Raw genomic sequence first — 12,584 nt, 5'->3', positions numbered from 1 at the left:
CCTGACTGGGTGCAGGCCCCGAGCGCGGGTGTCACCGCGGGGCCTGGTTGGGTGCTGAGCACAGGGCACACACGGGCCCTGCGGTGTACACACCCTGACGCCCGGCCTTCACTCTGCAGTTCAGTATGTTCTTATTCATAGCGAGATGGCAGGGGTCCTCAGGGTCCTCAGGGTCCCCGGCCCGGCCAAGTGACCGTCCAGGCCTAGCAGGGGAGCAGGCAGAGGCCCTCGCATCTAACAGAAGCTTCAGGCTCTGCACGTGGAGGCCCACTGGCCTTGGGCCCCATCATCCATGCTCCCCTGGGACCAGCACCAGAGCCTGGATTCAGGGTCCAAAGTGTCCCCGGCTGTCCCCACTGATCCTCAGGCCAGGGGGCTGCCGGCTGTGGGCCCAGGTTGGGCCGCGCATCCCGGGGAGCGGGCGTTTGTGCCCTGAGGACCGGGAAGGGGAAGGGAGGGCCGATTGCCACTGTCCATTGCTGAAAAGGCCCAGGCGGGCACCCAGCCGGGCTCCGCAGTGACACCCGTGTGAGTGGGCCACCATCTTTGCTCCCCTCCCCCACCGAGCGTGCAGGACCGAGTGTCTAAGGGCCTTCCCTCTCCACCCCTGCACCCAGCCTTGTCCTGATGGGGCTCTGAGTGGGTCGCCGGTGAGGCCCTAACTGAGCACCTGAGTGCGCTGTGTCCTGGGGTGGCGGTAACACATCGCCACGAACTGGGCGGCTTAGACCACGGAGCTGCCTTCCCTCGCAGGTCTGAGACTGAGGTGTCGGCAGCGCTGGCTCCTTCAGGCTCCGGGGAGGGTCTGCCCCAGGCCTCTCCCAGGCCAGCAGCCCTCACGTTCCTTCGCTGCCGTAGGCCCCGTGCTGGCTGCTCTGTGGCCGACGGCGCGGTGGGTTCGCTGGGCAGCTTCTCCCTGGCCAGCGCTCAGTGCCTCTCCCCAGCGCAGCCTCACCCAGGCCTGGGCAAGACTGGCCGGGTCCTGCCTGTGGGCCGGCCCTGCTCGCCTGCTTGTGGTGAGGGGACTGCAGGCTGCAAGCTGGCCGGGCCCTGATGGTGACAGGAGACGGGGAAATTTCAAGGCCACCTCAGCCTGCAGAGGAGGCCATCGGCTCCCAGACCTGGACCCCCAGCCCCCACCCTGTGTGTGGACCCCAGCTGATCCTCAGCCGCTCTGTGCGTTTGGGTCATCCTTGATGCCCAGATAACATTTTGTGCCACGGATGACGTTGTGTGTTGATTGTGTCCCCCAAAGAGATATGTCCGCACCCCAACCCTGGCACCTGCAGACGTGACCTATTTGGATATGTGTTTGCAGATGTCATCACGTTATGATGAGGTCAGACTGGACTGGAGTGGGCCCTGCACCCACTGACAGGGTCCTTGTAAGAGCAAAGGACGCGGAGGCACAGGGGGAAGGCCACGTGAAGATGTGGGCGGAGATCGGGAGGGTGCCTCTACAAGCCGGGGAACCCTGGGATTGCTGGCAGCACCAGCAGCTTCGGAGGGAGGTTGGGACGGCGTCTCCCCTCGGGCCCCCGGTGGGAGCACAGCCCTGTGGACACCGACTCCACGCTCCCGGCCCCCAGGACTACAAGGGGACGAATCTCTGTGGCTTCAGCGGCCCGGGACCCTTTGCGTGGCAGCTCCAGGACCCGGATACAGACGGACAGATCCGAGGATGGGGCCGTCTCCACATGGGGATCGCCCGCTCCCTGGTCAGGGTGGGCCCGGCAGGACTGGGAGGGCGGGTCCGGGTCCAGCTGCACACTGACCGGCAGCTCGGCCCCGCCGGCCCCGCCCGCCTCCCTCTCTGTCCAGCCATGCACAGGGACCCCCACCCACCACCCTGCGCCTGCTCCCCCAGACTCTTCCACGTCCTGACCTTGCAGGAAATGCTCATCTTTGCAGGGCGCCCTGGTGACCAGGAGTGGCTGGATCCCACCTGTGTCACATGCCTGGCCTGGGGCCAGGTTCCATCAATGTCCCCATTTACCTGTACTCATTTGGGCTAAAAGAGGAGGGTGTTCTGGTTTGGGCTACATGCCCAGGCTTTGGTCACCTTAGAAGGGATGCGGCTGCCTTCTCTCTGCTCCCCAGCCCGGCCCTTCCTTCCCTGTGCCTGCAGCCCACGCACAGCCTTCCCACGCCGCCCAACCCACATGAGTGGACAAACCACTGTTCTGGGCACACGTCCCAGGGAGGAAGGACCTGGCCCTGACCGTGGGGACACTGTCCCACGCGTAGTTGCTGCACCAAAGGCCCTTTGCGGAGGCTGTTTGTTCTTCTTGTCGGGATTCAGGTCGGATGGCCCAGGCCGCAGGGGGTGACCACGTCCTGGCCACACACTGTGGAGGGCAGAATGGGGACCGCCATGCGGTGCATCCTCGGTGCGGGAGGTCCTGTGGCCGCTGTGACAAACAGCCGCAAACCCAGTGGCTTCGTGGATAGACGTAGTCACGTGGTGTCCAGGCCCAGAGGCCCCACCCAGCCTCCCCCCGCCGAAGTCAGGGTTTGGGCAGACTGCTTCCTCTGGCTGCTCCGGGGGTGGGGGTGCGCTCTCTGCCTTGTCCAGCTTCTGGAGGCGCCCACACGCCATGGTTTACACCCCTCCCCGACCCGGGGCAGCAAAGGCGGTTGGGTTTTTCTCCCTGACATCGATTTTCCCCAGGTAAGGGGCCCGAGCACCTGGGCCCGGCCAGAGAAGTGAGACACTCTTCCCATTTTAGGGGCAGGAGTTTGGTGACCTGAGCTCCCCTTTGCCACGAAGGTAACATGGTCCCAGTTTCCGAGATCGGGGTGTGGACAGCTTTGGGGCCACCACTCCGCCCCGCATGCTGGGCTGTGTCGCTCTGCCCATGCCAGCTTGGCTGACCTCTACAGACTCACGCACGAGAGTCTGGCCTCGCCAAGGATACGGAGTCCACTTGCTGTGCCTCTCCCTGCTGCTCACCTTGTCCATGGCGCCAGGCCCAAGGTGGCCCTAGGCGGATCGGATGGCCAGGGCACAGGCTGCCCATTGTGAGTTTGTGGGTGGGTCCCACGGGCCCGGCGGGCGGGCCGCTGGCATCCTCCTGCCCTGGTCAACAGGCCTTTGTTTGGGCGGCTGGGCCCCCGCCCTGCCCTGCACTGGCCAAGACTGGGCTCTGGGTCTGGCTCCACGGCCTGCTGGCTGGGTGACCCTGATGGTCAGTGCCTTGAGCCATCAACTCTTGGATGGGAAGGCTCTGGACGGGGAGAGCAGAGCCGCAGGCTGGAGACAGAGCACCCCCGGGAGTGGCCACCGTGACACAGGACTGGTGTGAGGCGAATGCGTTAACGAATTCTGTTTACCATGTAAACACGAGAGGCCTGAGAAGTGGTGGCTTCCTCCTAGGCGCCTGGGACTCTCTCCCGAACCTCTGCGGGCAGAGTTCACAGCTTTTGTGGAGAGGGGTGTGTTTAAGGAAAGGCCAAGCCCCACCTGATGGAATTTATGGGCCTGGTGGCCAGCAGGTTTGGGGGCTTGGTGGCCATTGTTGTCACTGTCACCAAGGAAAGAGGAAGGAGGGCGGGGGCCATGGAGGAAGTAAGAGTCGGATCTGGAAGGAAATGGGGCTCGCAGTCCCGAGAGGCCAGGACCCGGAGGGAGTGAGTCGGGGCCTCCCTCGGGCCCGCTCCTCCCTGCCATGGGCTCTGCCCCAGCAGTGCCTGCCCCGCGCGCCAATCCCAGCCAGCCCTGGCATCGCCCTCCCCCCACCAGGAGCGAGGACCCCACCCTGATGAGTCTGGTGTCCCTGAGGCTCAGGAACAGGGGACCCAAGGAGATGGGCCCAGACATCTGGCGTGGGGACATCCTGTCCTGCTCCAAAGACCCTCCGGAGGAGCCGCATCCCCTCCTCTGGGCTCCCATCCAGAGTCCAGGGATGGCAGAGGCCCAGGAAGGGCTTGGTGGCCCCACACGGAGGGCTCATGGAAGACCATGGCTGACCGACAGCAGGGGCCGGAGCCCTGAGTTCCGAGTGGAGTGGGAAGGGCGGGGGACAAGGGAGCTGCCTTTGAAAACACAGAACTGTGGCAGGGGGAGGCTTTAGCCCAGAAGAGAGAGGAGCAGCCCCAAGGGCAGGCCACGTCGCTGAGCTCAGCCTGGACGCCCAGGCCCTGCGGGACACTGCGGTGGGGTCAGCCCTGTACGGGTGCCATGTGGACACCCTGGACATGTGTGCTGTGCCCAGCACGCCACGGGCAGTGAACAGATGGCTCGCTCAGGCGCTGGGAGGTGGGGAGCTTCGTTAACGAAAAGAGCATTTTCAGGGGTGAGGAAGTAAGTGGGGCTCCTGAGGATCCAGGGACTTGTGGGAGCCATAGTCATGACCGCCTGGGGCCAGAAAGGCATCGAAGAAAAGCTGTTACCGGAGCGAGGGCCAGGCCCCCAGGAGGACCGCCTGGCAGGACCTGTGCTCCTGGAGGGTCGGGCCCCCGCAGGGATGCGGCGAAGCGAGGCTGGTGGAGAGCAGTGCCCCGCCCGTCTGCCTTCCTCCCTGCGACATCCTGTCTCTGCCTCTGATTGGCTAAGCCCCAGCCGGAAGTCAAAGGGTGGGGGAGCCAGGTGGGCAAAATCACCTGCCTGGTGGGCAACTTCCTGGAGCACAGTGTAGGCAGGTGAGAGAGGCATGAAGAAAGGTTGTGGAGCAAATAGAACTGTCCAGGCATTACCCCCAAATGGTACTGACTAGAGGGTGATCTGGTGGTGGTGATGGTGGTGGTGGTGGTGATAGCGGTATAATGATGTCCCCAGTGACGGAGAAGAGGTAAGCCCTTTTCTGGAGCTATCTTGTGGCATTTTACAATCTGCTTTCTGGTCAGCAGCCTAAGCTCCAATTTCCTTTTGAAACACTACACGAATCATCCTCCCATCCACACTGGCTGCCTATGGACCGAGAGGGTCACCTGACCACAGGAAATGACTGCTGGCCTAAGTAGTACTGTCAGCCATGAACCCACCACGTAGCTACTGTTCCCACTGACTACCAATGATCCCTGTCCCTCCCCAAACCACTAAGCACAGGTCACACTTCCTGTGGCCAGTGCCCGTAGCTGACCCCTTCTTTTTGGGTTACTTATTTCCCAAGGCCCCACAGGCTACACACAGGAAGTGGCCTCTCGAGATGAGGGTGTTGCCTGTCACCAAGGTCCCTCTAGCCTCCTCCTGCCCGGGAGGTCTTTACTTCCTTTTCTTGCCCTCACCCCTCTGAGCCCTTCCTCTTTACCCGCGTGGTCAATGAGCACCCTCTCTGCGGACTGCGGGAGACGTGGGAGCGTGAGCCCTGGCGGAGGGGACAGGCTAGTGTCACTGCTTGCCACAAGAGCAGTGTCGCTCTCAGGCCCTGTCCCTGTGTAGTGGTCGAGCTCTCAGGGGGGGTGGGGGGAGGGGGCAGAGCCCAGCCTGTCGAAGGCTCTGGGTGACGCACACTGTCCCCCACCTAAGGGCTAGTTTGCACCCACAGGACTACGCAAAACAGCCCCACGTTGCCACCCTATACCATATCAGGGCAGAGCAGGGTGCTAGATGAATGTCTGAAGGACTTTGGCATGGGTCTCCAAAGTAAGGATATTTTCCACAACTGTCAACTGTCTCTATGACTCTTGGACACCTCCCTGCAACACGACACCCCGTCCTGGACTCCAGACGAGTGGACCTTGCTCGGCCTGGGCTGGGAGAGGGAGCGACCGCCCTCCCCGCCTCCCACTTCTGCAGCGGCCCCTGTCCGTCCGGGGTTGGAATCCCAGCTCTGCTGATCTGGAAAAACGCCCTGGCTCCATCCTCAGAGCGCGTGGGGACCCGCCCGCTCCACCGCCCTGCGGGGTCACGCCGTGGGCTCCCGCAGAGGGGCCCTGAGAACACCCGTGGGGACCCGCCCGCTCCACCGCCCTGCTGGGTCACGCCGTGGGATCCCGCAGAGGGGCCCTGAGAACACCCGTGTGAGATGTCCCCACTGCCCCGACTGCCTCACCCACGGGAGCGCAGGAGCAGTGTGACCCCCGGCCCGGGCCGTCCCCACCCGCCCACCCTGCTTCGGAGCGCGAGGCACCTCCTAGTCTGCCATTCGCATCTTCATTCCCCTTGTGCGTCTTCCCGTCCTCCCACGTGAGGGCACAGGGCCTGTCGGGCAGGGTCTGTCTGTTCCGTTTGCCAAATACACTGGGGAGGAGGAAGATGCAATGCCTCGCCCAGGCCAGGCCCATACGTGGTGCTTAGTGAATATTTGCTAAGCGAATGCATTTCTATTTCCAGCCCCAGCCAGGACCCCGGTCCCAGAAACAGGCAGATCTGCAGAGGAGAAGAAAATCCCAACTCGTAAGGCTTGAGATGGGTTTCCTTCTGAAGTGCTGGCTGAGAAAGTTTGCTTCCGTCCTGGAATCTCTCTGCGGGCCCGACAGGCTGGGTCAGGGAGCGGGGTTCTGGGCTAGGGGCGGACGGCCGAGGCCCCAGACTGCCACTGCAGCTGCTTCGTTTCCAGATGCCTGGAATTTTGGAATCGACCAGCTGACAGTTGTCCCCCTTTAAGCTGGCCGCCCTGGGGGCGGGGTGGCCGCCTGCCGCAGGCTTCAGCATTCCCCTGAGAGTGGAGAGCCGTGGGTCCTGGCCCTGGGTCCCGGAGGCCGACCTTGTAGGCGTGGCGGCCATGTGGAGAGATGGCTCAGCCTGGCCCCATCACTGTCACATGCCGTCACTGTCACACGCCTGCTCGCTCAGGCCACTCCGTGAGTCACAAGGCAGATTTTCCATTAGCGTCAAACGCATGTGGCTCTTGACCTGCAGCTGTTGGGAGGAGCGGGAAGCGGAGCTGGTTTTAGGTAAGTTGCATAACTGGGGGTGGCACCGAGGCCAGACCCCCAAAGACACCGCATCCCCTCGGCAAGGGGGGCGGGAATGGACCCTGCGCTGTGCACGCCCCTCCGTCCATCTGTCCGCCTGTCACACGCATGCGCCCCCGTGGGGGTGAGCAGTCCAGGGACGGGACGGGAGGACGCGCTGACGGCGCTCCGCAGCTCGGACGTTTACTGAGCGCCTCGTGTATGCCTGGCGCCGCGCGAGCCGTGGGCCCCGGGCCTGAGGAGGTAGGAGCTGCCGCTGGCCTGAGCAGTCAGAAATCACCGGACGTCAGCACTGCTGGTCGTCACCTCCGTGGCCCTGGTGCTTCATCTGGTAACGACTCCCTCTCCGCTTCCCTTCGGGGGAGCCCCCCACCCACTCTCACTGAGCCTAGTGGCTTCTGCTGCTTTTACAGCTTCACCATCCCCAGGAGGGTCACGTGACCCAGCTGAGGTCACGTGACCCAAGGCTAGCCATGGAGAGGACTGTTTTCCAGCTACAGAAATTAGTTTGGGGACAGGCATGTGACTTCGGTGTAGACAGAAGTCCTGCCGGGCCTTGGCTGGACCCTCCGAGCCGGGAGCCCCCGGACCCCTGAGCCTCGTGCTCCTGGGTCACCCGTCTGAGAACGAAGCCGACACAGGAGGAACTGGCTCGCCCGAGTCGGAGGGCCCCCAGGGACGCCTTTCGAGTGCCTGGGTCCAGCGGTGCCTGACGCCAGGGCACCCTACAGAGTCCAGTCGAGGCAACCAGCAAACTCCCTTCTTTCCCGAAGGGGGTCGGGTTCCGTCACTTGCAACCGAAAGGAATCCTGAGCGATGCGATTCTGTGCCGAAACGGGGCTCTCCAGACCCTCACGGCCCTCCTGGGGCGTCTCCGGTTTGGGCAGACGCGTGTTCAGACCCGCCCCGGCCCTGGCTGCTCTCTGCGGCTGCCCACGCGGGCCGGCCTCCCGCCCGGAGCCCTCTGCGTGACGCCCGGGCCGGGCGGCGGTGTGCTCGGCCTCCTCGGCCTCCTCGTCCTTTCTTTCCTGTGGCCGTCCCTCCCCCATCTGGCAGACAGAATGCTGCAGCCGCAGGGCAGGCTCCGTCTCAGCACCCAGGTCCCTCTTCCACCCTTCCCCGCGTACCGGGCAGTGGGTGCACGGGGGCCCACAGCACGCACAGCGGGACCAGCTGACGCTGGTGAGCGACAAACAGGAATCAGGCTTCGGCTGCAGAGAGATGAGCCACCGCCCCTCCTGCCACCTCTTCAGGGCCTGGGGGGACACGCACGACCCCTCTGGCTCCTCAGGCCCTGGAGACGTTGGAAGGACAACGCCAGGTGGCTGCTCCCGCCGCCGGTCCCCGCAGCGCCCGGGGCAGGGGTCCTGCTTGCCGTGGCTGCGGGGCGTGTGATGTGAGCGGCTCACCTCCCGCCCTCCGTCACCTCATGACCTGGGACAGGCTGCGTGGCCCAGCTGGGCCTGCACGCAGACCACGGGGACGCAGCCTGCAGAATCGCCCTGGAGAGAAGGGTCTGGCTTTGTGGCCAAGAGAAAGGAGCGTCACGGTGGAGGTGATCGAATGAGGGGCCCGAGGGACTACGTAAGTGATAGCATGTTGGTGACAGCGGCCCCTGAGCCGGACCATGTGGGCAGTGTTTGTCTGGAACACCCCAAGCACCCTGGCCTGACTCATAGGCAGAGAGGGGCGGACGCAAGAAGCTCCGTCCTGGGAACACAGCGCGGGCCGAGCAGCGTGCAGGAGTGGCGGGCCCCGCAGAGGGGCAGGGCTTCTGAGGCCTGGGTGCCCCTGGCGGGGAAGGCCATCAGCAAAGCAGGGGCCCCAAAGCCTCCCCGAGCAGCCTGGAGAGAGAGGAGGGGTCTCTGCCAGTGCCTTCCCCAGACCCAGGCGCCCCTCCAAGCCCACCTCCCCCGGGCCAGCCGAGCCGTTCTCTGAAAGATCTCAGCAAGGGACTGGAGAGGACACTTATCACAGAATTAGTTACCGAAATCAAGGGCAGCCCGAAAATACCTGTTTCCAAACCACAGGCTTCTAGTCCTGAGGATCCCGTGAAAGCGGTGACAGCCTGTGCTGGTCTGCAGTGCATCACATGGAGGGGACCACACACCCTTTAGAAGCACAGCCTCACCTGCCTCCCGTCACCCCCAGCAACCCCCAGCCACGTGGCTCCGGACATCTGGGGTGGCCCAGCCACAAGGAGCAGATGCCAGCCCGGTGGGCAAGCGGGAGCCCCCGAGGGCCTTTGCGCTGAGGTGGGCCGCGTGTCGGGGGCTTCGTGGCTCACTGGGGCAGCCCACCTCCCCCGGGACATCGCGAGAAGCCATGCACTCATGGGCCCTGCTCTCCTCTCTCAGAGGCTCTGTCGTTTAGGTTAGACGGCGGGTCAGGCCGCAGACATGGCCTTTGTCCACCCCAATACCATGCCTTCCCGCGGACAGACGTGGGCAAGTCGCAGCTTGTGCCCGCAGGCCCGGGCTGACTGACTAAGCATGACAGGAGGAAGCAGCGAGTGACGGGCAGATGGAGGTGTGGGTGACCTGGCAAGCAGGGGAAGGCGGGGGGGCAGATGAGGGGGTGGGGTGAACAAAGCCAGAGGAAGCGGGTGGGGAGAGGGATGGGGAGCCTGGGCTGTCGGGTCCCCAGGAGAGAATGGCCCAGCGGACAGGCGATGAACCCAGAATCTGGGCTCGCAGGATGGGCCTCAGGGGTGGGTGCCGAGGACATTGCGGCTTTTACACCGGCCACCAGGCCAGCCCCACGGATCAGATTCTCTGGGTCGTTCCTGCAGTGTTTGTGGACATACAGTCTCTCCGGGAGACTCACGTGTGGCTGAGAGTCTTTGAATGTCTATTTGCATTTGCCTTTCTGCTTGAGTGACACTGCAGGAGGTGCTCACAGCTGGGTGCCTGGGTCTGTGACTCAAGTGCCACTTAATTTGGTATAGTCCTCAGGTCCAGAGCAGAAAGTGACCTCAGAGGTCAGCCCATCTCTATCAGTGTCTGGGGGAAGCTGTAACAAAGTGCCACAAACTGGTGACTTAAACAACAGAAATTCATTCTCACTGTGGTCTGGAGGCCAGACGTCCGAGGTCAACGTGTAGACAGGGCCGTGCTCCCCCTGAAGGCTCTAGGGGAGATCCTTCCTGTGTCCTCCAGCTTCCGGTGGGAGCTGTGATCCCGGTTCGAGGTGGCACCACCCCGACCCCCTCCCCCTCGTTGGCTGGCCTTCTCCTTGGGTCTGGCGTGCCCTCTCCCCGTGAGGACACCAGCGTTTGGCTTTAGGGTGTCCTAATCCATGTCGACCTTATCTTAAGTTGACTATACCTGCAAAGACCCCATTTCCAAATTAAGATCACGTTGTGATATTTCAGGGGGACATGGATTGGAGGCAACCCTATCCACCCGCTACGTCATCCTACAATCCCACGGAGCCTGGACCCCCCTGGGCTTTCACGCCTCTCCCAGGAGCCTCCCGTTCCAACACTCCTGGACGCGTCTGTGGCTGGGACCCTCGCGCCCATCATGGCACAGCTCGAAGCTGCTGCCGCCAGCCGAGAGCACCCCAGCCCCTCGCCTCCCTCCTGCAGGGCTCCCGGCAACCAGCGCCCTCCATCCCTCCAGCTGCACGGTTACACGGGAAACACGGCACAGAGTAGGTAGTGTGCCGAAGGGTAAAAAATATAAATGTGCTCCCGTTTATTTGCATTTGCAAAAAGTAAAATGCTGGGAGTATAAGGCAGACGGGAATGGCGAGGGCGACCGTGGGGTGAGAGGTCGGGGTGGCGGCCACGCACCCCCCCCCCGCACACCCCGCCATGTCCGTGCGCTTGGCCGTGGGTTCCATGTCCTCGCAACCTCGCCTTCGGCCAGTTGAGATCTAAAGTGTTTTTTTCCTAAAGCTCCAGAAAATCGATCCCTAAACAATACAGCATGACAACTATTTGCACAGCATTTATGTCGTGCGAGGCGCTGTCAGTGATCTGGAGACGGTTTAGAGTCGGGGGGACGGGCAAAGGTCGTGTGTCATTTCATCTAAGGGGCTTGAGCACCCGTGGTTTTTTGATTCACAGCAGGTCCCAGGACCAGTCCCCTTGGACACCGAGGGACGACCGTGTTAGAAAAACCATCCAGTCCGTCTCGTGTAGGTCGTCACTTCCAATGCTCCTGGTCACCAGACGCGTGGAGGTTTTCCCCACACCAAGCGATTCTGCGACACCAGCCGGGTGTCCTACACCCCAAGTCGACCCTGACAGTGTCTACGTGAAGACGGCAGCAGAGCCCAGAGGGTAAGGGCTCAGCCCCCCACAAGACAGTCTCTCCCATCACACACTTCAGACGCCCGTCACAGGCAGCGAGTCCCCAGGCTGCTCACAACTGGTCTGAGTTGACTGCATTTTGGAGGTTCCCACAGCCCGCTCCTCGGGTTCCATTCATTTGCTAGGGCGGCTCACAGGACCCAGGGGACACTTCCTTACATTTACCAGCTACTGAAGGACGTGATAAAGGAATAGGACGAACAGTCGGAGGAAGACACACGGCGAGGTCTGGCCGGGTCCCGAGCAGGAGCTTCTATCCCTGTGGACTTGGGCACGTCCGCCGCCCTGGACTCTCCACCCTCTCTGGAGAAGTGGGGGCACTAAAAGGTTCAAGATTCTCACCATGGCTCCATCTTTCTGGTGACCGGCCCCCATCCCGGAGCCACCCAGAGGTGCCTCATGAGAATTGTCAACCGAAAAATAAAAGCCTTTCAACATGAGAGGCAGCGTGTTTATCTGAGATCAATAAGAATATCTATTCGGGAGGTACTGATTCCAGCAGAAGCCTAAACGGTGTTCCCATCAGGTGACAAAGGCGGGGGGTGTCTGTGAGGAAGGGCAGGGGGACAGTCACGTCCACAGAAGGGAGGTGTTGCTGTTGGCACAGATAAAGTAACACAGCGATGCTAATTCTGAATACTGTTTTTAGTTTTTAGTCCGGTCGTCATAATATCTGCTTTCGTGTTACCCTTGCAAACAGTCCTTTGGGGCCCCAGGTCGCTCAGGCCCAATGCGAAGGTTATTTCATCCTGTTCTGACGTCCCATAGGTTCGAGGCATGACATGCAGGGCGGTTCCTCTGGGATGGCGGCCCCAGCCCCATGTGACAGTGGCCCTGTTTATTACTACTTTTTTGACAGAACAGAGATGCTCCTGGCTCTCTGGTCACTTAGGGACTTGGAACGGTTTCAGGAGCCCTGTGTTGGGGGCTGGGTGTATAAATCCCAGTATCTCACAGTGTTTGACTTCAGAACTATGTAAATGCTTTCCATGTTCAAAAAAATAAACTTAAATTGAAAAAGAAAGGATCCTAACAAAAATAAACCAAAAAATAAATAAGTTCAAATAAAGATTGTACATAACCAAAGAAAAGATATATTCTGAAGGACTTTAGAGCATGGCATCCAGATTTTTTGTTTTTAGTGGGTTATGTTTTAAGGGAAAAAATCATAAATATCATTCAGTAAGTCTTATCGTTAGTCATAAATGCAGCGTTGTTATTTTATAGTAGATTTATATTTTCTAGGATAAAGCCAGTAAGTAACTGCATGGATGCAGCGAGGAACCAAAATTATTAGTACGAGATTGAAAATTATACAAAGAATCGAATAGGTTGCAATCTGAAATTTGAGTTGGAAATATTAACGGAATCTCATGCTTTATTTGTTTTCAATTATTTAAACTAAAAA

At 61.1% G+C, this 12,584-nt stretch overlaps 1 protein-coding gene across 4 annotated transcripts; it reads left to right on the top strand.

Annotated features, from left to right (window-relative positions):
• Window positions 1-2,511: 2,511 nt before the first annotated feature.
• On the top strand, window positions 2,512-12,334 carry LOC120598734 (uncharacterized). Of its 4 annotated transcripts, XM_039857767.1 has the most exons (6): window positions 2,512-2,671; window positions 6,275-6,837; window positions 8,150-8,442; window positions 9,010-9,113; window positions 10,232-10,516; window positions 10,931-12,334. In XM_039857767.1, the coding sequence occupies exons 3-6, from the start codon at window positions 8,422-8,424 to the stop codon at window positions 11,148-11,150; spliced, it is 630 nt and encodes a 209-aa protein (XP_039713701.1). In that variant the 5' UTR covers window positions 2,512-2,671; window positions 6,275-6,837; window positions 8,150-8,421; the 3' UTR covers window positions 11,151-12,334. The 4 variants fall into 4 exon arrangements, 1 of the variants encoding a protein (XP_039713701.1); XR_005651732.1 differs by having other exon boundaries at window positions 6,275-8,442; window positions 8,889-9,113; window positions 10,232-10,512; XR_005651734.1 differs by lacking the exons at window positions 8,150-8,442; window positions 9,010-9,113 and having other exon boundaries at window positions 6,275-7,189; window positions 10,232-10,512.
• The last annotated feature ends 250 nt before the right edge of the window (window positions 12,335-12,584 follow it).

Source organism: Pteropus medius, unplaced genomic scaffold, assembly GCF_902729225.1.
Source record: "Pteropus medius unplaced genomic scaffold, Ma_sr-lr_union100, whole genome shotgun sequence".
NCBI lineage: Eukaryota > Metazoa > Chordata > Mammalia > Chiroptera > Pteropodidae > Pteropus > Pteropus medius.
The sequence above is the reverse complement of the archived record's forward strand: the minus strand, read 5'-3'. Positions and strand labels throughout refer to the sequence as shown.